The sequence below is a fragment of the Apaloderma vittatum genome, unplaced genomic scaffold (genome assembly GCF_000703405.1).
Source record: "Apaloderma vittatum isolate BGI_N311 unplaced genomic scaffold, ASM70340v1 scaffold40149, whole genome shotgun sequence".
Lineage (NCBI taxonomy): Eukaryota > Metazoa > Chordata > Aves > Trogoniformes > Trogonidae > Apaloderma > Apaloderma vittatum.
In genome coordinates, this window is record NW_009737720.1 from 1 (window position 1) to 22,735 (window position 22,735).

General features: G+C 36.8%; 1 protein-coding gene across 1 annotated transcript; it reads left to right on the forward strand.

Annotated features, from left to right (window-relative positions):
* Window positions 1–892: 892 nt before the first annotated feature.
* METTL25 (methyltransferase like 25) lies at window positions 893–19,964 on the forward strand (the record flags this gene model as incomplete). The annotated part of the gene is made up of 5 exons (XM_009877408.1): window positions 893–914; window positions 6,785–6,949; window positions 11,755–11,855; window positions 17,019–17,651; window positions 19,820–19,964. Coding segments are annotated over exons 1-5 (1,066 nt in total), but the record flags the coding sequence as incomplete, so codon positions are not given.
* Between the last annotated feature and the right edge of the window lie 2,771 nt (window positions 19,965–22,735).

Genomic DNA, 22,735 nt, shown 5'->3' on the forward strand with positions numbered 1-22,735 from the left:
CTGACGGGGCCGCCTGCGGGCCTCGCGCTCTGCAGGTGTCCTCGGCTCCGCGCCTCCTCGTTGCATTCCTGACTGGGCTTAAAATTATTTTCCTTGCCGGAGAATTTCACGCCGCTCCGCTGAGCTACCGTTTGTTCGCTGCGCCTTGACGGGCCGTTTCCCTGCGGCTGTCCCCGTTAGCCCGCCTGCCGCTGCTTCGTCGCTGTGCCCGTGTTTGCGCCAGCAGCGCTTGGCTTTTCGCAGAATCACAGAAGTGCCGAGACTGGGAAAGACCTTTACGATCACAGAATCGTCAGAGTTGGAGGGGGCCTCGAGAGATCATCTAGTCCGACCCTCCCCCGCTGAAGTCCAGTGGTTCCCCTGGCACTGTCAGGCCAACGGGAGGCGTTTGGAGCGGTCGGGGTTCACATGAAGTCCAGCCGGGGTGGGAAAAATTGCAAGTCAGGAGGCTGTCGGTGGTGATGATGGCCTTATTTTACAGATTTCATCCCGTTCCTTTAGAAATAACGGAACTCCTGACCATCAGATTCCTTCGCTCTGACTAATTTCTGAAGAGCAGGAATAAAATGAACCGAAAAAGACCCTTCTGCATGAGTGGAAAGATCTAACAGTTAGAAGTCCTCCAAATGTCGAAACTCTGGAAATGTGGAGGACAGCTGGAAAAGGCTTAAGCACCGCTTTCCTACATATCTATAATAACGAGTGTCTGGCAAAGGAAGACAGAAAGCAGTTTTATTTCTGACAAGACCTATTTGAGAAGCACTCCATATTTTTAGTAATTTTCAAGTAACTCAAGAGGAGGCCAGCTATGAAACTATATTACTGAATTTACTGCAGTCCAAGCAGAAGGGAAACACACTAGTAATAATATGCTTTCAGGCTGAGCACAGAAATGAAGATAAAGCAGCTGGAGGGTATGGCATTTGGGGGACTGAGCCCAAGTGAAGAGATCAGTTTCAAAACTAAGGTGAAACCTCTGACAAAGCACTTGGCCGAGAAAAACCTGCATCATGCCAAAGCTTTTGGAGCGTAGATAGCTCTCACATAGTGTTAGCTCTGAAATGCTGCATTAAATGACACGTGAGACAGGAAGGCACGTCTAGGGTAATAGAAGGACCCGTAGAAAGTAGCGTGTGGAGCTGTGTGCTTTTTGGCATAGAAGAGAAGCTAAGATAATGATTTGGATTTGGAAAGAGATTGAAGAACTGCGAATTGCTACATCACTTGTAAAGTTTGTTGGATCTAAAGACCTCCAAAATATTAACTGTAAGGCTGCTTTGTAAAGGGCTGAAGTATCTGAGGAAAAAAAGAAACAAACCCACAGAGTTTATTTGTGCATGTAAAAGGCTCTGGATTATGAATTAACTTTGAGAGCCAGATGGAAACAAGGCAGTGGTCTAGCAAGAAAGCAAAAGTGTTGGGAAGCAGCAAGGAAAAACGTTTTAATGTTTATGACAGATACTGCCAGAGTCAGAACTGATTCAGAGGAATAGGACATAAATTATATACAGGCTAATTGTTAGATTAAGTCATCAGGAAGAAAACACTACAGAAAAATTGCTCTGATCTTACCTTTGTCTGTGGGGAAGGCCATGAAATAATTCAGACACTGAAGTGGCAGACTGTAGAGTAAAAAGAGAATCAGGAAGGCAGAGTTGTTTTGTGGATTTTAAAATCAGAAAAATCGTTTAATGATATATAACCAAATGTCTATTACAGAATCTAGTAGAGAAATTGCAAAAGAGAATTTATGGCTAAAATGAAGCATGTTTTACAAGTGTATGAAGCCTTCATGCTGTGAGTAAAATGCAGCATTTCTTAGGTTTCTGCAGGGATTATTTCTGCTCATTTGAAAAAAAAAATAGTGAATTGCCCTTTTTTTCCTAGCCTCAAAATTATAGTATGCTAGTTAACATTTGGAAGGTTTTGAGATACTCTCGAAATTTCTCCAGTATCATGAAAAAATTGTAGGCACTGTAATGGGATGGGCATGTGCTTCCTGGTTTGGTGGTACACGCCTGACTCATTTTGCTGCACGGTGTCTGTCCATCCAGTCATATGACAAAAGCATATTGTAGTACAGTATGAGTTTCTCCATGAAGATGCCTGTAACCATCCACCTATGTTTGAAAATGAATGTGCTATTAGCCTGTATTAAAATTAGGATAGAGAAACTTAATATGATAGCTTGTTTGATGCTTTAGTACAACTTGATAACATTAGAAAACAGAAACTAACCATTAGAGGTCTTGAAACCCAACATAAATAGAAGTGACTGTTCTGTATATTCCTCTAAAATATTCACTGTATGTTACAGTTCTTCAAAATTATCAGATATTTAAATCTTAGTTATTTATGTTTACCTTGAAATGGTACTAAAAGTCTCACATAACATGCTATCACTCATAGAACTACCTTTTTTTGGAATGCAGCTATGAGAATAGTTTTTATTTTGCATGCTCGGATGTCATTGTGGTAATGTACCCAAGATCCCTCGCTCAAAATATGTGTAAAATGGCATTTTGATTTCACATGGTAAAACTTTTGCTTGCAAAGAGTTTGAGAAGTTTTACATGCGTATATTCCCAGTCCCCAAACTACGATGAATCGTTTTCTAGAATCTGTTCTAAAAGGGATTCCAAATTCAATTACAGGGAAACACAAGCTGCTTTTGACAGAACTGATCTGAAAATGCAAAGTTGTCAGTTCATACTTGCATAGCTCTGCAAACTGAAAAGTAATATTATTGCAGATTGGCACGAAACTGTTATTCTGCACAATATTTTGTGTTACTCTAGGGATTTCGACAAAAACATGCTGAATTGTAGATTTCGAAACTAGCAAGCAAGAAATTACAATTCTGCTGTACAGTATTATATACAAGAAGATAATAATATTATACAACGTGGCATGTTCTGTAAATCAGTTGCAAAGAATTTTTTCAGATACTCATCAGATGATATTATTTCTTTATAATGACCATATAAAGGGTGGAACCCATGTTTTCAGTTGTACCCTACAGAAAAATTTCAGATCCGTTTTTAGATACTGAAAACTGTTTTATATTTTTATACATCAAAAAGCTGACATTTGCCATATTGCGTCTTGTTTATCACGTCATTGCTGTAAATTGGACACAGGCAGAGAAAAATCTGTGCTTAAGTATTTTCATATTTTACTGTAAATTACTGTTTGTACTTTAATTCCATTTTTTTGGCATCTGTTTTATTCCTGTGAAGAATTATTTGCAAATGTATGGACAGACTGGTTAAAAGACATACTAGATTTCATCTTGTGAGCGAACAAAATAGAAGTATTTTGAGAGGACCAACCTTTTTAATATTCGTAAATAATACATTGTCTGACAACTACCATTTCATAGCTTGAGGTCATGCTTCAGATACCTTAATACATTTTTTTTCTTTTAGGTGCCAACCTGGGACAACAGCTTAAATTTGGTAGAAGTGTTATTACAGATAATATGCAATATACTAGTGTGAAGTCCTGCTAATTCTGTTCATATGCTTCCCTCAGATAACTGAATTTAGAGAAGTTACAGAACAGGGATATTGTTGAACTAGATGATCTTTGGAGGTCCCTTCCCACCCCTACCATTCTGTGATTCTGTGATGGATATTGTCGCATTTAATTTCTGTTAAGTGAGACTGATAAGGAGAATTAGCATATTTCATGTCAGGTGCTGAAAAAGTGAAAGCAGCAAGCAGTGGATTTATAAGCTTTTTATGAGTTCTGACAAAGAAGCAAGCCCTCCAAATTTTGATAATCTGTCTTTAACCAAGGAAAGTTGGTTTATTTCCAATAAAGGATCCTGCCTGTTATAGCAAAACAAATGTGTCTCAGGTATGGAAATAGATCATGTTTATAAACAACATATAAGTACCTAATTCATCTGTAACGTTTCCATTAATTTCTTCCTTCTGAACTAAAGCAAATATATAAATGTAGTATTTATGACACCTGTAGGATATTTCAGATTGGTTTATTCTTTTCTTTTTTTCTGTTTATTTCTACTAACACTACTAGGAAGTTTACAACATAAACAATTCCAAGCTACTTAATATTACTGAAAGAATACATATATTAGCACTCTTTGAATCAACAAAGGCATCTTCTAATAGATTTGTTAGGTGAAAGTTACATGTTTCCATGAGTTTTACTACTGTCTGTTACATGGAGGAAGAATGGTAGTCTTTTTTCTTGCATGCCTAAATATCTGATGCTACTTTAATGACAGAAAGCACATTTTTCCCACTAGTGATACAGTTCAGTGTATTTAAAATATAAAGGTCAAGTTAAAACTGCCCAATATCTAGCCAGATATTCTGAAAAAATACTGCTTATAAAGCAAAGTACATTTAATAGGTATGTAATTTATTTGTATGAAAATGAAAATTACAAAAATCAAATTTAGTGGAGATGTTTCACGTGCATCTCACGTATTTTAAAAAACATTTTGTAACAGGATGACATTCCAATGTATTTTCAGATTTCCTTTTTCTGGTAAATGTTACGTCATGAAGAAAAGAAGCACGTTTTGGGGGAAAAGTTTTTATATGATTGATTTTTGTGTTGTTTTATCATAAAAGATTGGGCAGTATATTTAAAAATGTGTTTCAGCTGATAAAGAGATTGTATGTTTCAGTGTTATGTGCCCCAATTTTCAAAAATGGAATAAAATCAAACCCAAACCTTACTGGTCACTGAGGAAATAAAATTTGAAGATAAAGACCAATGTAAATGTGTATTAGGATGTGCTGGATTTTTCTCCAGTGCGTTATACTAAATACTGCACTAATTCAAGGAGATCATAATATGCATGAAACAAAGTGGAGCACTAGCTTCTCATCAAGAAAATTAGATTTCTTCTTCACCTGGCAAAACTGCTTAACAGCTGGCTGGTCAAAATATCCCTCTGCACCTTTTGATTTAATGTCTCATGTCTTTCACCTTCTCAGTATCTGTTGGTGTGTAATTGCTTATTGAATCTCTCGATCCTTGTTTGCTTTCTTGGCAGATTAGTGATTTCTTCCCACTGCACCGGAACTAAAGATTTCTATGCATTTTTTAATTATTAAGACACCATTCGTTTTGTGGACATCTTCAAGTTTTCTGCAATGCTGTTCATTCACAGAAAGTCTAAAATAAGTGAAATGAGTGAACTTCCTTAAAAAATAAACTGAAATTTTCTTCAGCAGTAACCCAAGCTATGACAGTTTCTTGTAAGAACTCCATTTACACAGCAGAAAGCAAAAATACTCTTTGTGTGTAGATATTCACCTTCTTGAAATGTTATTTGGGAAAAAAAAAAGCAGTACTGTACATGGTCAAAGGCATTTCGTTATCTTATCCTATTATATTAGTCCCTTCCATTATTTTCTTGATTTGAAGGTATTCCCAGAAAGGAAATTTCTGCACACATCTGATTTCTTACCTTTCTGTAATATACCTTTTGAAGATACTAGAAACCAAAACCCCTAAAAACTTCGCAGTGTTTATTCTGCTTTAGCGTTTTTCTTTATTTCTGTTCTCTAGCATCATATTACGTCCTTATCCTTTTTGAAAGTTCACTAAAGTTTGGTGGGTGTTCAGAAGGTCAAGTAAGGAAGTTGTTTATAGACAAAGATGGCTTTATTTTTGAATTTTATGGTAGAGAGAAGTAGAGTAAGAAGCACCATGCAGACACTGAAATAATATTAATTCTGGTCACAGCTTAGACATAATTTTTTTCTTGCTTAGGTCCAAAGCTTGCTGAACTTATGCCTTTGTAGTATAACAGCATGAAAATTAACATACTGACACTGTTGGGACTGCTTCCGATACATTGTAGTATATGCACACCCTTTAGTTGCGGCCATGCTAGAAAATTAAAAGCATTAGAGTTGAGGTCAATAAAAACAGCCATGTCTGCTGTCATACAGCTGGGTAGGAAAGCTACCATGCTAGGTGTGTACTTGCTCAACACCTACTCATAAGACAGAAGAGAAACCAGGAGGCATTTTCTAAGTCTTCCTTACAAATTGTTTGCTGGACTGGTTAGCTTCTGTATATTTTAAAAGAATTGCAAATATTTTAAAGTTATTAGCAAAACTATGTAGAATTCACAAGCAGTTTTAGCTAAAATAGAAGGGAATTAGACAAAACAATAAAATCTCAGAATTAATAAATCATTCATACCAATATGTTTCACTTAAAAATAAATGTACATTTTTGAAACTAGAACCAAGGCATTTAATCCTGAGTCAAACAAAATACACATTGGAAACTAACTTTGGCTCACACCTGATGGGTAATAAAAATTAATGTAACTCTCTCAGCAGATTTACCAGTTACAAAGCAGCTTGGAAAATATATGAATATAGTGATTGTAAATCAAAACATTTCATATATTGAACAGCTGCATTTCTTAAAAAATCTATTAGTGTGTATTGACAGATGGGGGTGACTAGGAAATGTGTAATGAGCAAGTTTGTAAACAAAAGAGAAGTGATAACATTGACTGAATTCTCTTGTCGGTTATACTGAAGTAGCTCTGCTAAAACAATAGAATTCCCTCATTTACACTAGTTCAGCTAAGAGCAAAATTTGACCTCGGTTCTGAAGGGAGAATACAGCTGAAGAAAAATAATGAATTTTCCCTCTCAGGGAAGCAAAATAAATGATTGCTTCTGTCTGATGCTAAGTATTTATTGCTTGTAGTTCTCTGTCAGCACTATTACAGAGATGTTAAGCACGGTTTACAGAAATATTTTTCTTTTTTATACAGATGATGACACATTTTCAGATGTGTTTTGTGAAAACTCTAAGCAGCTTATCAATGTACATTTGTTTGCCCTGGCTGCTAAGTATTATTCTTTGTCCACCCTTGGAGTGTGCACCCCATTAGAAGACGTGCTTGAAGCACTAAGAGGAGACAATCAAGGAACAGCAGGTATATTTCCATTTGTGTTTCGGTTTTAACTTGTTCACTATAGGACCTGCAGAGTTTTGGTGGATGGTTTGGTGTGTTGTGGTTTTTTTCCTCCACAATTCTCATTTTGATTTTCATTTCTTCCTACACAATTCCTTCACTGTCTTTGTTTAGAAAATGCTAACATTTGAGTAGAGGGGTCACACCATTCTGTACATATAGACCTTTACTGAGATTCAGTTTTGAAGGGGATGAGATAGACACATCATTATCTGAACTATCTTGTTAACTTCCTTTGTTTTTCTTTGCCCTGAATGGTTGGAATTATGGTCACTACTCTTGCTTTTGTTAAAAATGTTTCACCGTAAAATCTGGCAAGTGGGTTTTCTTGCTACAGTTTTTGTTTAATATTAAATATGTGCTTTGGCATTTAGCCGAATATGGCCCAATAAGTGTTTGATATCTCAAAAAAAATCAGATTGCATGTTTTGGATCAATACCAATTGTATGTTGTATGAGTAGAGTAATTTTATTTTCTGTAGTTAAAGAAACTGAATTAAAACAGTCTCAAGTTGACATCAAGTTGGACACTGAAAATCTTACCCTTTTTTATTTTTTTTTATCAGATGATAAACTGGCATTTACACTTACTTTGATGGATGTAATTTTCAGTGAAAATGTGCTCTTCACAGAGCCCTCAGTCTTTATAGATTTGTCACTGTCAGATTTCTCATTAGTTTTTCAGAGGCGTTCTGAGCAGCTCTTTGTGTTACAGTGTGTTTTATCTCTGTAATACATTAAAACTCTGACACGTCTTATCCTAAGAAATGCTGAGTATTTTGTTCTGTGTTTTGCAGGAGTGCTGCTCAGTTGGGTAACTGGGGCCTGGGTTTGTGATGCAGTTAATTCTAAATTTTATTTCATAGAAAAATAAAATGTGTTCCAAATGTGTACAGCGATCTTCTAATTAAAACCTTTGTGTTGAATTGGCAGTAAGTATCAGTTAAATTAACTTAATTTAACTTCTTGGTAATCATCTGATAGAAGCAAATTACCAAATTATGGATTCATGACGTGCAAGTTGCCAAATGAAAGTTGCGATCTTTTAAGCTATTTTAGGTATTTTGGTCTTAATTTTGTATTTTTGGAAAATATATTAATTTCCTGACATGCTAAACCTTGCAAGTCGAGAGAAGCTTAAGTCTGACAAAACTGACAACTTCATGATGGCCATGCTTATATTCTGAAAATAATGTGTGCATCAGGATGCCTCCAGTTATGTTTCAGATGGTTTTGATAACATTTTCTTATTCGAAGACAAACATGCTTATGAGCCTGTTCCCATGACCTGTTCCCATGATTTGCTTACTTCTGTTAACTTCTTCACCATCTTAATGTAGACAGATTGCTATCCTTCCTTGGAGTAATTAGTAAGCACAAACATTTTAAGTGTGTTATGGACACAGCTACCCAGAATGTAGTTCTGAGTCTAAAGGACTTTGTTGCTTCATAAGGAAAGCCACTGTGGTCTTTGCTGCACTATCAAGTTGCCTGCACTGAACGCAGAGGGTCCAGAGGAACCTGGCCCAAGGGGAGAAAGCCAGCAGGGACAATTTCTGTTGTTACAGGGTTCATACCTGATAGAAGAAGTGAAGGTTGCTGAAGTATTGGATTAAGAGAACTGTCTGCTTTTGCAGTTTGTTTATGACCAAGGTAGTAATCATGCAGTGACTGTTAACAAAACCTTTTTAAAATTCTGTGTACTGGAATATCACTCTGTCTCAGTGTCTTTTTAGTATACGGTTATCTCAGTCCCTCACCCAGGTTTATGGAATTAAGTAATAATAGTGTAATTTCTGTATAGATGGTGTTGCCTCATGTGGCCAGTGAATTTATTTTTTTTTGTCAGGTGCATCTTAATTTCCACAGGTAGCTGGGGTGTAAAACCCCTGCACCCTGCCGTGGGAGATATTAGGAAGACCTTCATTAACCGTGTGTAAAAGACAGTCTCTCGTCAGTTTGTTCAGCTTCACAACTAAACATGTAGCTGGGAATGACATTGTAGAGTTGCAGCAGTTTTTCAAATGGAAAACAGCTACCTGTGCTAGGGGTTCGCAATGGAAATAAGCAACATTTCAGTACCAGCTAAAACTACTGACATTAGACTTTCTGATACTCTATTATACCCAGGGTCCTGCTGTCTCACAAAAGGAGATGGATCTCTAAATTTCTCATATTGTTTGAATTTACTACTTAATCTACTTGCATAAGTTGTATACATATTAAGGAAATCTGCATGTGCAATTATTTTCTTCAAGAAAGTAATTTTGTGGTGGCAGAATGAATTTACACAGTTTGTTTAAAACAAGTAGACATTATTTTTTTCAAAGTTGCCATTCCCTTGGTAGCGCTTCAATAGAGTTTTTCTATTAGATGGTAATATGTTTGCTTGTTTTTCAAAATTATGTAAAAAACACCTGTAAGAATTTTACTGAGAATGCAACAAGAATAACATTTATTAAAAAATCCATGAATTTCTGCTTAGAGTATCGTTTTCCCTGAGCTGAAATATAATCAGTATGTTCATTCTGTTAAAAGTAAGAAAAGTCTAAAAATGGTTAAGAAACTTAGTAGCTAAGGTTATAAATACTTTATATCTGTAAGTATAAGCAAACTACGATTTTTCTACAAAACCTCAGCTTTTGTAAGTTGAGTCTCTTTTCTGGATTTCTGGATTTCTTCCATGTTTGAAATACTTAATTTGGCTTAAGTATTTTCTGAAATGGTGCTTCACGCAGCAGTACCCATATCAGTCTTTTGAGTTCATACTATAGCAAAGAATAAAAGGTGCAGTGTGTGGTGATAGTTCAAAGTGACAGTGCTGCTTTGGAGAAAAGTCAAACAACTTTTATTTCTGTCAAGAAGTTAAATGTCTGTTTCTTCCTGTTCCCATTCTGCTCCTTCCTCTGTTGAGCCTATGCAGACACAAAAACGTTCAAATATAAACAAAAAGACCTTTTTTCTTCTTTTTTTTTATTTTTTTTTCTTGCATTTGAAATGCTTACAAATTAAGAAGTTTTAGCGACTATGTAGATCTTCACAGTTTTAAAGCAGAATTTTTAGTGAAGTGTCAAACACTTGGTTCTGCTGTTTGTTTAAAAGTGGTTTAGCCTATTTTTGTCAGTTTGTACATTAGATTTTAAGTATTGTCATAACAGTTTATTATAAAAAAAAACATGTTTAAGAAAGAGAGAGATCCCATGGGTTTGGGGAAAAATAGAGAAAAAACTAGGTTTCTCATGAGCTCAGTTCAATTCCCCACTCTCTTTTAAAGAAGTAACACTTGGCTCTGTTCCCAGCATGATCTGATCAAGCAATGAGCGCAGCTTTTGCCTAATGATCAGTTTCTGGACAGACAAACACGTGGTGTGCAAAAAGCAGAAAATGGGAAAGTATATTAATCTGCCTAGTCATGTGGAAAAATCTTGCTTTCTAAGAGCATGCTCATCAGCAATGGTACAAGGTCGTCTAGCATCACTCAAATTTGCAAAAGTTTTCCATCAATTTAACTAGAGCCAAGCGTCTTCAGGTGTTGCTGGGAGAGGAGAAGAGTGTGGGTTTCTCCCGAGGGAGCAACTTCTGAGCAACTCCTTTGGTTGGGATTGTAGAGATTAGCAAGTGAGTGGTTGGTATTCTCCACAAGCAATAAACCTGTGGTAGAGGTTCATTCCGCCTCATTAACACATTCTTGAGCAACACCCAGGTGACTGATTTTGTACCATAAAGATGTAACAATTCAAACACAGGAGTGCAGGTCTGGGCCTCTCACTTCAAGAAAGATCTTGAGGTGCTGGAGCGGGTCCAGAGTAGAGTGATAAGGCTGGGGAAGGGACTGGAGGGAAAGTCCTGTGAGGAGAGGCTGAGGGAGCTGGGGGTGTTTAGCCTGGAGAAGAGGAGACTCAGGGGGACCTCATCACTCTCTGCAACTGCCTGAAGGGAGGGTGCAGTCAGGTGAGGGTCAGGCTCTTCTCCTGAGCAACCAGTGACAGGACGAGAGGGCACGGCCTGAAACTGCTTCAGGGGAGGTTTAGGTTGGATCTCAGGCAGCCCTTCCTCACAGAGAGGGTGCTCAGGCACTGGGATGCACTGCCCAGGGAAGTGGTGGAGTCACCGTCCCTGGAGGTGTTTAAGGAGAGGCTGGATGTGGCACTTAGTGCCCTGGTCTGGCCGATGTGATGGTGTTGGGTCATAGGCTAGACTTGATGATCTCGGAGGTCTTTGCCAGCCTCAACGATTCGGTAATTCTGTAAAAAAAAGAAGATAAAAGAGCATCTTCCTTTGAATTTCCCCAACATTGCTCATAGCTTTTATTTGAAGTGTCTCCCACTTGATACTTTGAGCAAACCTATAGAATTAGCAAACTGTGCTGTATGATTCTTGATTGTCCCTGCCATTATGTTTCAAATATGTTAAAGGTAAATGTGATAAATGTCTCAAAAATAAATATTTTTAATGAACAAGAAGAAATACTCCAGTTTTATAGTAGTAGCTATTGTCTAGTATCTGGTCAGGTATTAGATATGCTACCTCTTTAAAAAACTACACTACACTAACAGTACTAAGTTGTACAGTGTGTTGAATTTTACTAATTCATCCATAATTCGGAAGTTTAGTTTTCTAATGATTCAGTGAGCTTTTAATTAAAAATTGCTATCCTTACAATATAAAAATAGCATATTTTTAGGTTAGTATTTTTTCTAATTGGTTACAACTCTTTATTGCTATGGGCTGCATTACTGTGTATTTATTTTCTCAATCTGATACAGGTATCAAAACCGATGAGTTTATGAATAGTAAGAAATCACATGAAGTGCAGGTGATGTCCGAGCTGGTAGACAACATAGCAAAATACTGTGGTATAAAACAGGTAAGAAAGCATTTCTTACTGTATGTTACTTATGTACCTTCCAAATTATTCTCCTGATTTTGTTCAAATACATCATTTTAATATTCTGTCATTGCTGTTCTTAATTTTCCTGTAAAAACAGCCTTTAGGGCCAAGCTTAAGGACGGCTTTGTTTACAAATGCATCGTTCCAAAGGGAGCTACCTTTTTAGTGAGTCAGTTGTTTTATAACTCATGAAAAATTTTAAGAAATTATAAATCAGTCTCTGTATGTTTAACAGCTAAGAATTGTAGTGCTTTGTGCTATGCACAGATACTGCCTTATCTGTCAGTATTATGTTGCTGACAATTTACCAAGCATCGGTAGGAAAAGCAAAGCTTGATTCTCCTGTCAGGCACACAAGAGTTCCATATAGAGACCAAAGCAGATAATGTGAGAAATTTTGAAGCCCATCTTATGCTGACAGAAAAGATTTAAATTGTTTCCTATTGTTTAGTGCTGTTCACCCTCTTTTTTTAACATGGATGGAGATCTGTCAATTAGGAATTCAGATCTAACCTTTTTAGTTTGAAGAGAGATCAGATTAAGCAGAGATTAGCGTATCAGAGTGTGCATGAAGTGCATTTCGTAGAGCACAGGAGTTCTGGACACCCAACCCCGTTATCACCCAGCAATTACTCTGAATTGGCTGTTTCATACATCAGATGGCAAGTTCATCCTTGGATGGTGAAGAATTACAGGATTCTGTTCTCAAATAGGATTGTAAGTTACTAAGTTTTTTTAAAATATAATTGCACAGTACGATAGATCACTGTTGCATTAAAACCTTGTAGATGCTTACTTACGGATCTGTTGGCAAGGTACAAGCATCACAAGAATACTTGACTTTTTTGGAGTACTGTGTATTTCACATTCTATTACATAAAAGTAACATAAATACCATTTTCTCAATTTACATACACATAATTTTTTGTAAACTTTCAAAGTTAAACTTTCTGTTAGATTCCATGTTTTAATCCTTTGTTTCGGTAAGACTAATTTTTTAAGCGTATGGATGAACTGAATTGATTTAGTCATTTTAATCTCTGTAATGCTAGTAACTGGCTAATACAGCATCCTCACTTCAAACTGAATATAACTAGAGGCTCTTGATGCTGCATTTGATTCTGTTCTGTATCTAAGTTGCACTTGCTCTGTAAGAGGGGCTGTAAGTGTAAATGGAGAATAATTTCCTTCAGCCTAATATGAACTCACAGAAAGATTTGTGGAGAACACATTATATTTGTTTAAAATCAAAGATTAATAGGATGCATGCCCAGATTTTATGCTGAACATATTCCCTCTGAGCCTTTTTTTTTTCTTCCCTAACTAAATATGTCTTAGTATAGTTTAAAATCAATGTATTTGGTGTGGGCGAGGGGGGAGAGATGGCCGCAGTTGGGCAGACCAGGTTTGTATTATTATGGTCTCTGATATATCTCTGGTGTATCTTGTATTGTGCCTGATCTTTGTAATTGGACAGTGCTAGCTGCCCTGCTTCATACCTGCACCAGGTATGCTAAAAATTGATAGTGTGGCTGTGGGTAGAGAAGCAGCTGTGTGCTCCATTCAGTTTAGTGCTCGAGTGTCCCGAGTTGCTGCTGCTGCTGCCACCGTAGACTGAAGGGCAGGCCCCAAAACTGGGGTTCGGCTCTGAGTTGCTGAAGCTGAACTTTGACAAGGAAGTTACTTGGCTCAGACTGAGTTTAATTTAGGTAACCTGAAGGGTGCAGTACTCTTGATTGGTTTGGGTCAGACCTGTGTCATCCTTCGAAATAGAGATTAAAATGCTGAGTCCTGACCATCTCTTTTGTGAGGAACAACTGGCAGAGACAAAGTTGTAGTCAAGCTCCTTACAACTGGGAATCCCAAATAAACGGAGAGCTGCAATTAAAGTCAGCTTTTGCTAGATGAGACACGGTCAGTTTGTGAGCAGCTGTGATGGCTTTGAGCGAAGGAAGGTGATCTCTGCAGTTGCTCTTTCAAGAGGCAGACGTGGTGACAAGTGTGGATGCCCTCAACAGCCCCGGAGTGGGTGTGCTCTGTAAAGAACAGCAGTACAGTAGCAGCAGATTTGTGAAAGTAATTTCTTCTGTCATTAGTGTGATTTTTGCTTTGCTTACCTTTTGCCTGAGGCATGTATTAGTAGCGTTGAAGACTTTCAGTTACTGAGAAAGCCGTAGGAGAGTGTAGTTTGCTCATACGGCATTACTAAATGTTCTCTGTATTTGCTGGACAATGGTGTTTCATATAGCATTTTCATTTAGATTTTAAATAGTTCCTGTGAGATTCAGTAATGAAAGGAAAGGAAAATGCATGTTCAGAGAGTAAAAAAGTAGAGCCACCTTAATGATCTAACCTAAGTCCCGATGTAGCTGGTTACTAATAAAATCTCAAACCACACATTTTTAAGTGTCTGTCAATACACTGCTATTTCATCCAGTGATTATGCACTTTTATCAGATGGCTTGCAATGTCTTTATACAAGGGATGACTTTTTTTTTATTTTTTGAAAAAATTGTAACATTTAATGAAAAATATTTTTGTAGTATATCACTGAATATGAAATGCTGGCTGCTCTGTATGAACTTTTTTCTGTTTTAGTCATGTACTCTAAAAAAATTTATTTGTGCAAAGTTACAAATCCCTAATATATGAAAAGAGCTTTCCAGTTACATTAAAAAAAAAAAAAAGAAAAGCTTCTTCCCAGTTATTAAAAGGAACTCCTTTGGTCTTGGTTTCCTTTCAACTTAAAAGAAAATAGGAATTGTAAAGTTTTAGGAGAGTTTTTTCCTTATTGATTTTTTCTATCCTTGCAAAACAAAATATTTGCGGTATTTAATTAAAAAATCTAGAGCTATGAAAACACAGCACATGTTTTACAACAGCACGTGTCCTCAGGGTGTTTCCTTCAGATATTGCAGATCACTTACAGCTTGAAAAATGCCCCGCGTTTCACCCCCGTACCCATGATATATAATGGGTGGTAGAGGATATTACTTTCTTGCGGTATTTTATAATGTAGTGTAATAAATAGTAAAATGAGAATAAAAGCAAAAATTTTATTGCAGCTGTAATCACTTCTAGTTAATGATTTGAATTAAAACAAACTAACTAAAGGGGGGTTTTTTTTGATGTTTACTAGCCCTTTTAAGCATTTTACCTATCCTGCAAGTGAGACTTCATCTTATAAAGAAGTTCATGATTAAACTCTGAAAAGAAGCCAGTGATGATTCTTTTTGCTTAAATGCACCTTTGTTTTCTTTAATGTATTTGTCAGAGTTTTCCTTGGAAATTGCAGCATGTGCAGCAATAGTTGTAATGTGCAATGTAAGCATGATATAATTCCTCATTCAGCATCTATTAAATTTGCGATTTGGTGCTCAGAGATGTTGGAGTGCTTCTGGAAACCCAAGTTCTTGATTGTGCTGTGCCATAAACTGTGTTTAAACATAGTATCCAACTCACTATGGACAAGACCTTTGCAGTTTGTCGTATCATGGAAATTTCATTTTAACAGTTCATACTTGGCAGATATGCTATGGATTGCTGATTACATTTCCTTGTGTAATCAAGGGAAGGTAAAGCAATTTAATGCCATCGACTTGTTTAGCACAAGATCACTGACTGCTTGTTTTTAGTCAGGTTTTCCTTTCATTTTAAAACTATTCTGCCAGTGCTAATTTAACCATGTATTAGTTTTGTTTTCATGTGGAAACGACTGATACAAACGTACCCAAACAGCAATTTGTCTTTACAGCCAGTAGAGGGCACATGGAAGAGTTAGGAATAATTGGTCAGCTAACTCAGGTCCAAATGCTGCCCTTCAAAGAAATAATTAAAAAAACTTGTAGACGTGAGGGTGTGCATATTCTGCATAATCACAATATCTGTTACATAAAGTAATGGGTAAAAACCGAGACAATATAAATACCATTTTAAAAAGTATGTTTACATTATATGAATTATATTTCACTAAATCCATTCCTGTACTGATTTCATTCAAGAAATTTGAGGATTGTAGCCTACTTAGATGGCAAATATGCAGCTATGTCACATGATGAGTGCAGATGAGAAAGTCATGTGCAGCCTGGGTAGTAAGTTTTTACCTAAGAGTGTGTATTCTCCAGTGTTTTACGTAGTCTTTAGTGACATTGGTTCAATTTTTTCTTTCTAATTCCATGTCTGTACAAATCTTTGGCTTTCTTGTAGTGAATTTCTCCTTATTAAGAGTATTGCTGTACTGAATATTCTTACCTGGTAAAAAACTATACAGCTGAGTTTAAGATGGATCCATGTAGTGTATGCTGCTGTTTGGACTTAAAATATCAGTGTGAGCTTTCTTATGAATGTTTGACAGACCAGGAACAGGATGCAGATGTTCGTGAATAAAACACTTACAGGAACATCTAAAAAGAAGTCATCAACTCTAGTCAGTATAATTTTTGTAGACACCTGAGCAGAAGCTGACATTACCATTTTCTTTCCTTAGAGAAATGTCACTTAGCCTATTCTTGTAAAAAATTTTGTTATGTATTTGTTACAAATTATAACACACGATATAAAGTTATGATTATGTACTGAAAGGTCGCAGGTTACCCTAGTTTCTGCTCCTACTAGTCTGTATAGTGTTTTCCTCTCTGTGTGGTAGCAGTCACTGAAGTAGGATATGCTATGATCTATGACACAAGTTAAGCACCGAATCTGAAGATGCTTATTTCTGTACACCTAGTGGTAGTAGACTCCTCAGTATGGGAATTAGGTGCCTATAGCAAAATACTTTTTCTTTGCTAAATTTGTGTCCTGACCCAGTTTAGTGAGGGCAGGTAGTGGTGTTGGTGGTTTATGGTTATTTGCTTTAGCAGAAGGAAATTCTGTGTCAAAAAAATATACTGACAGTCTTTCCCAGAAGAGTCAGGATGTGTGCATCGCACAAGCATTGCAGTGTCTGTTTTCTAGAGCATATCAGTTAAGTAACAAAGCAAAGGAACTAAGTGTATTAGGAGGGGGATGATATTGATAAGGTAGCTATTGCCTTAATCCATGCTTAAATTTTTATGGAATTATTTTGCATTTGATTGAACTGTGTCTTGATGCTCATTAATATAGCAAAATTTATTTTCTTTTTTTCCCCTCATTATCTAGGTGATTGATATAGGTTCTGGAAAAGGCTACTTGAGTTCATTTTTATCCATGCAATATGATCTAAAAGTTTATGGAATTGACTCCTCAAACACCAACACTGACGGTGCTCATGAAAGGAACAGAAAATTGAAGAAACACTGGAGAGCGTATCAGAGTCGAGGAGGAGTAAGCCTCAAATGCCAGAGGTTGGAAAAGGCAAATGACAGGCCGGTGGAAAGTGAAATCAAATGTAAAGCAATCAGTGAAAAGCCCTTGAATCGTAGCAGCAGTCTTCAAAGTCAGGATGAAGGGACTATCCAAGATTTAGTTCCTTCTTGTGGTTTCACAGAAGTAGCTACATCTGAAACCAGCAAACAACTTGAAGTTGATTTGGTCACTCAAACACAATCTGATGAAAGCAAACTTTCTGAAGATGTTCTTGCTACTCTAAATATTCTGCCTGCTGACGCTGTAGAAGTTTTCTCTTCATCTCAGTGTGACTGTGGGGAACTCTGTGAAGAGGAAAAGGCACAAAGAAAAATGGCATCTCTCAAGGCTAAAGCAAGCAAGTCGAGTGAATCAAACCTGTATTTTCCATTGACCTCTTGCATCACTGCAGCAACAGAACTCAGTGACATCATAACGGATCTGGAGGTTATTTTACTAATATTTGAAATAGATTGTCCATCGTCTTTAAATTGACATTTTTACATGTACGTAATATTTGCTGACTGTACATAGAGTGCTCTCAGTGGCGTAAATGAATATTCTGGTCCAATAATCTTTTTCAGCCAGTTAGCAGAAGTATGTCTAGCAGATACAGATTGTTCTTCTATTTTAATAGATGTGTTTGGATTATTCTGAATATGTAAAACAGCCTCTACACATTATGGGGTAAATAGTAATCAGTTCTCCAAGGTAACAGCATACTTATCAGCATATTTAGGTATTTTGTAACTGTGGTTAGGGATAACATCTAATTATTATGGAAAGAGTTATATTTGCCAGGCATATAGTCAGCACCTGAATTTCAATTTTCCCAAAATGTCATATTTCTTAGGCTTTGTATTTTTGTAATTTCAGTTAAACTTTGAGGGCTTAGGATAATTTATTGTGTGTGGTACTCAAAAGAGTTCATAAAGAGCCCTTTTTGCAAATTTTTTTTTTGTATATTGAATTCTTAGCGTTACTTTAAGTTCATCTAGTAATTAACTGGATTTTGGGGACTGTGTCTACACAAACAAGCCCAAGCTCGGCTCTCCAAAGGCAGTGACATGAGTCTAGAAGCTATGGCTGTTTAGATCCTATGTATGTTGATTCAGTCTTTTGTGGAAGGATAAAAACTCGTCTGTGTTCAGCAGTAACTGAGCTATTATATTCAGGGGTGTAATTCATCTCTGATTCAAGACCATAGGTTTGTGCTGATGGCCCTGTAACCTGAGCTAATAACTCCTACTGAGCATCTGAGAACATGTGGAGCAAGCTCATGTCTGTCTGCAAAAGACACCCTGAGCAGTGGAGTTTGGGGATGAAACACAGACATTTACATTTGCACAGTTGAGTTTTGTATCCTCTTAGCATGTAATTTGTATGATGTAAAAGGTAAAATGAATCATAGATCACTGCCTTTCTTTATAAAAAAGTAAATAGAGTACTGTCAGAAAGCTTCACTGTGTTGAAAAATAGTAACTAAACTGCACGTTATGCGTGATGAATGTGTGTAATTAACAAACTTTAGAAAGTGCAATCATTTACGTGTTTTCAAAGTATTTTGAGAGTTTTATAAAGAAAATACCTTTTTAGAAATACTTTTACAAATATTTACGATATTTTATTGTAGCCATAAATTGATTACTTTTTTTTTTTTTCAAATTTTCTTAAGCTGGGGACAGATAAGTGTGGATTATATTAGTATTTACCTGTTTATACCAAAAGTTCTGAAATTAATTAGCTGCTGAAATATGGGTCTAATGCATGTTTGTATATAGCCCAGGAATAACATTGAGATGTCACATTTTGCTACACTTAAACCAGTGACCCAGAAAGTACTTTCCGTTATGCCCAGGCAACCTCATTGAAGTCAGTGATGTTCTAAAAGCGTACCTGACACTGACAGGCTGCCCTCGTATTGTTCAGAAGCTTGGTTTTGTGTTATTATTTTAGGCACATTGTATTTGTCAATACTCTTGACTTAGATGACAGGTAGATCACACTTTATAGCAAATTAAAGCAGAAAACCACGAAATTCCAAAAGATTCACGTACTTTTTCTTGCAACCGTATAATACAAATGCATGAGAAAATCAGATATAGAGCAGCAAAAATAGATATGTTTATAAAGTCAGAATGGTTATGGAAAGGTATGCTAGTTGGATGTCTCTAGGCTAATTTGTTGATAACCTTGTTAATAAATAAGGCTGAAATTCAAAGCAACACCATGTTTACCATGTAGGTTCCAGCTAATATTGCCAGAAGGGACATATCTTGTTATGAATGGTAAGAAGAGGGATAATTTGAATGGAGGAAAAAGTAAAGCAGGAAGTAGAATGGACAGGAGAACAGATCATCTGAAGCTGAAGTTCTTCCTTTGTAATCTGTAAGAAAATGCCCATGTTTTCTTAGCACTAAAGAGTTTTGATTATGCACTGAGAAATTCTAGAACAGAACAGCAGGAGTCCTCATCGAGTTGTATATTTGAACCTAATCGCTCGATAACCATTTGCAGCATATTTGGGTTTTGGAAGTTTGCTGTCTGTTGTTCATGCTCTTTCAGTTGCAGAGGAAGATACTTTATTGTTCTTCTTTTTTCCTTTTTCTTCTTAGGACTGTATGATGGTTGGTCTACATACATGTGGCGATCTTGCTGCAAATACGCTACGGATTTTTACTGCCAAGCCTGAAATCAAAGCAGTTTGCAGTGTAGGCTGCTGCTACCATCTGTTGTCAGAACAGTTTGAAAACCAAGAAGGTAATTCTTCTGAGCTTAATTTGTGGCTGCCAGTTTGCATGTTGAGAGTGTTACACCTTTTAATTAATAACCTCCTTGTGTTTGTTCCTTTCCAGTGGCTTATTTAGTACTGGATTTGATTACATTATGTGGGTCGTTCACTCCCGGATGCCCTGTAGGCTTTTCTGTTCTGCTGGTATTTTTAATATTCTTCCTGAAATTAGGGACATTAATGCAGAATGTTTTTATGTGGTTATGACTACAGCTGGTTTTATTCCATTACTTCACTTGTAAAATGCGGGGGCTTTTTTAGTCCAATATGTTTTCATGCTTTTGAAATATTTCGTACCAGATCTTGCCCTTGGCTGTGTGCATGCAACATCCATTTATGTTGAGTTGTAAATATAAACTGTGAGCAGAATTAAGTCCTGGTAATGTAAGTTATTACTCCAAAAAACACTCGTCTGAGTGCTGTGTTCTGGGGCATTGCCAGTTTAGAACATTAGGGAACGGTACACACGTAGCAGTTTTCCCTGGGGAGACAACCTGAAAATTATTTGGGAATTCACACTAGTGAGAAATTTTCCTTCGAGTGTGGTGGGTTTTTTTCTTTCATCTTTGGTAGATATCTTGACTTGAAAGGTAGATTCTGCGTAATGAAAAACATGAAGTAGCTGGGTTTCTTGAGACTAGCAGTATGTAGCTGAGCTGTCTAAATGACCCATCTGCTGACGTACTAGAACATGATCATCGTATCAACCAATTTTGAGAGAGGGGTGGATTGGCAAAGTTTATTTCAGCTCTTTCAGGGAACTTCAGGGACAGAAAGGCAGGTGGAACCCAGCTGCTGCTCTTTAACAGTTGGCTGCTCAGGCTGTTAAGGCACAGCTCCAGGCTGAGCACAACACATGCAAGCTCTTGCTCGCTTTAATGATCTTTTCATGTTGTTTTTATCTTACTCTGCAACAATTTTAAGTGGTTTTGCAGTGTATGAGTTTCAGTTATTTCACAATATTTGGGATCACCCCAAAAATGAGGAGTAAGAAAATACAGTCAAAATTTTTATATTTCAGATATTTGATTAGTAAAAACCGTACAATTCCTTTTACATTATTTACTCACATTAGGTTTGTGAGTCTGAAACATTTGGTTGTTTCTTATTATTGCAAAGAGGACATGACTCCTGTTCTAGCTGTAGGATTACTTTTTCCAGACCAGTGAATAAGACTTTACTAAATTATTGTTACTCAGACACCACCAAAGGATCAGGTGTGATAACCTATTCTGAGTTCAAACAAACAGATGTACATGCACGATAGTAAGAGGTATTGCAGTTTCATAGCAGTATGGAAATGAAGCCAAACTGCATGTTGGATTTTTTAGCTGTTTGATTTTTCTCAGCTTGAAGGATAAAAATTATTCTCAGACTGCAACGTTTAAGCAGGATAAAAGGAAATTGCAGAATTCTTTTTTTGGGGAACAAACACATAAGTAGTTACAGTAATGCTCAGAAAGAATTTTCCTTTTTATTACTATGAGTGTATGTATTTTAAATTCTACAATGCTGTTGTATTTCCATGGAAGAGTCACCTACTGTATGGCTTGTTCATAAATGCACAGTGGAGGGGTAAGAGCACAAGGACTGACAATATCTAAGAGCTAAGATTTCTTTAAAGGGAAAATGGGAAAGAATTATGACTGTTGTTTGTGTCTACACTTCTTACGCATGGTTTTCAAACTGAACAGACGTTCCAGAGGATGCTAGAGGACTCTGTAACTAATCAGGTGGTGTGGATCCAACAATTCACTTGTACAAGAATTAAACTAATCTCTCTAGCAGCTCAGGCAAGTGCATTTTGGCACTGCTTCCAAAATGGACCAAATCATAGAATCACGATGAAATAATTTAACTTGGAAATGGCTTCTAAAGGTCATCTGGTCTAGATCACAGTGCAAGGCAAGGCCAGTTGTTTGGGGCCTTGTCCGGTCATGTTTTGAGTATCTCCAAGAGTAGTGATTCAGCAGTCCATCCCAGTGTTTTTCCACCACACAATTTTTTTCCTCATATCTGTTCAAAATTTATGACTCTCGTGCATTATCTTTGTCTTTTTATTGTGCACCTCAGCTTAATCTTTTATGTTCCCTTTCCTTTACGTAGTTGAAGACAGCAGTTAGATCCCTCCTTGACCTTCTCTGCAGCCCTGTAGTTCTCTTGCCACCACTGAACTCATTCCAGTAAGTCAGTGTGGTGGGCTGGAGAGCCCAAAGAAGCACTCCAGATACTGTCACTCTCACAAGTGCTAAAAAGGGGGAGTCACTTCCCTTAACCCTGCGGGTTTCATATAAATTTTCTACTCACCTTAGTATCCACCTGTCCAAGTCATATTTTTCCATGTTGACTAAAAAGATACTAAAAAAGACTTGCTGAAAGCCTTGCTAAAGTCAAAATTTTAAAAAATTAATTTTAAGGGTGTAATTTGTATTCATGATACTTTTTTTTTGCCCAGTTTAAAAGGATTTTTATTTTTTTGAGGTGTGCACCCTCAAGGACAAGGTTGAGGCAAGTCCACCTTAAAGCTGTTTCCCATGAAGTAGCACATTTTCCATCTTTGCTGCTTTTTTAATGTAAATGCAGATGGTTGTTCTCATAAGCGTAGCTGAAGCAGATGTGCCAGCTCACAAAAAAGCTGTTGTGGACTGATGATTACTGTAACTTGAGAGGACTGGGTTGTCTGTTGTTTGGCAGTTAAGTTTTATTTAATACAGAATCACAGAATGTTAGAGGTTGAAAG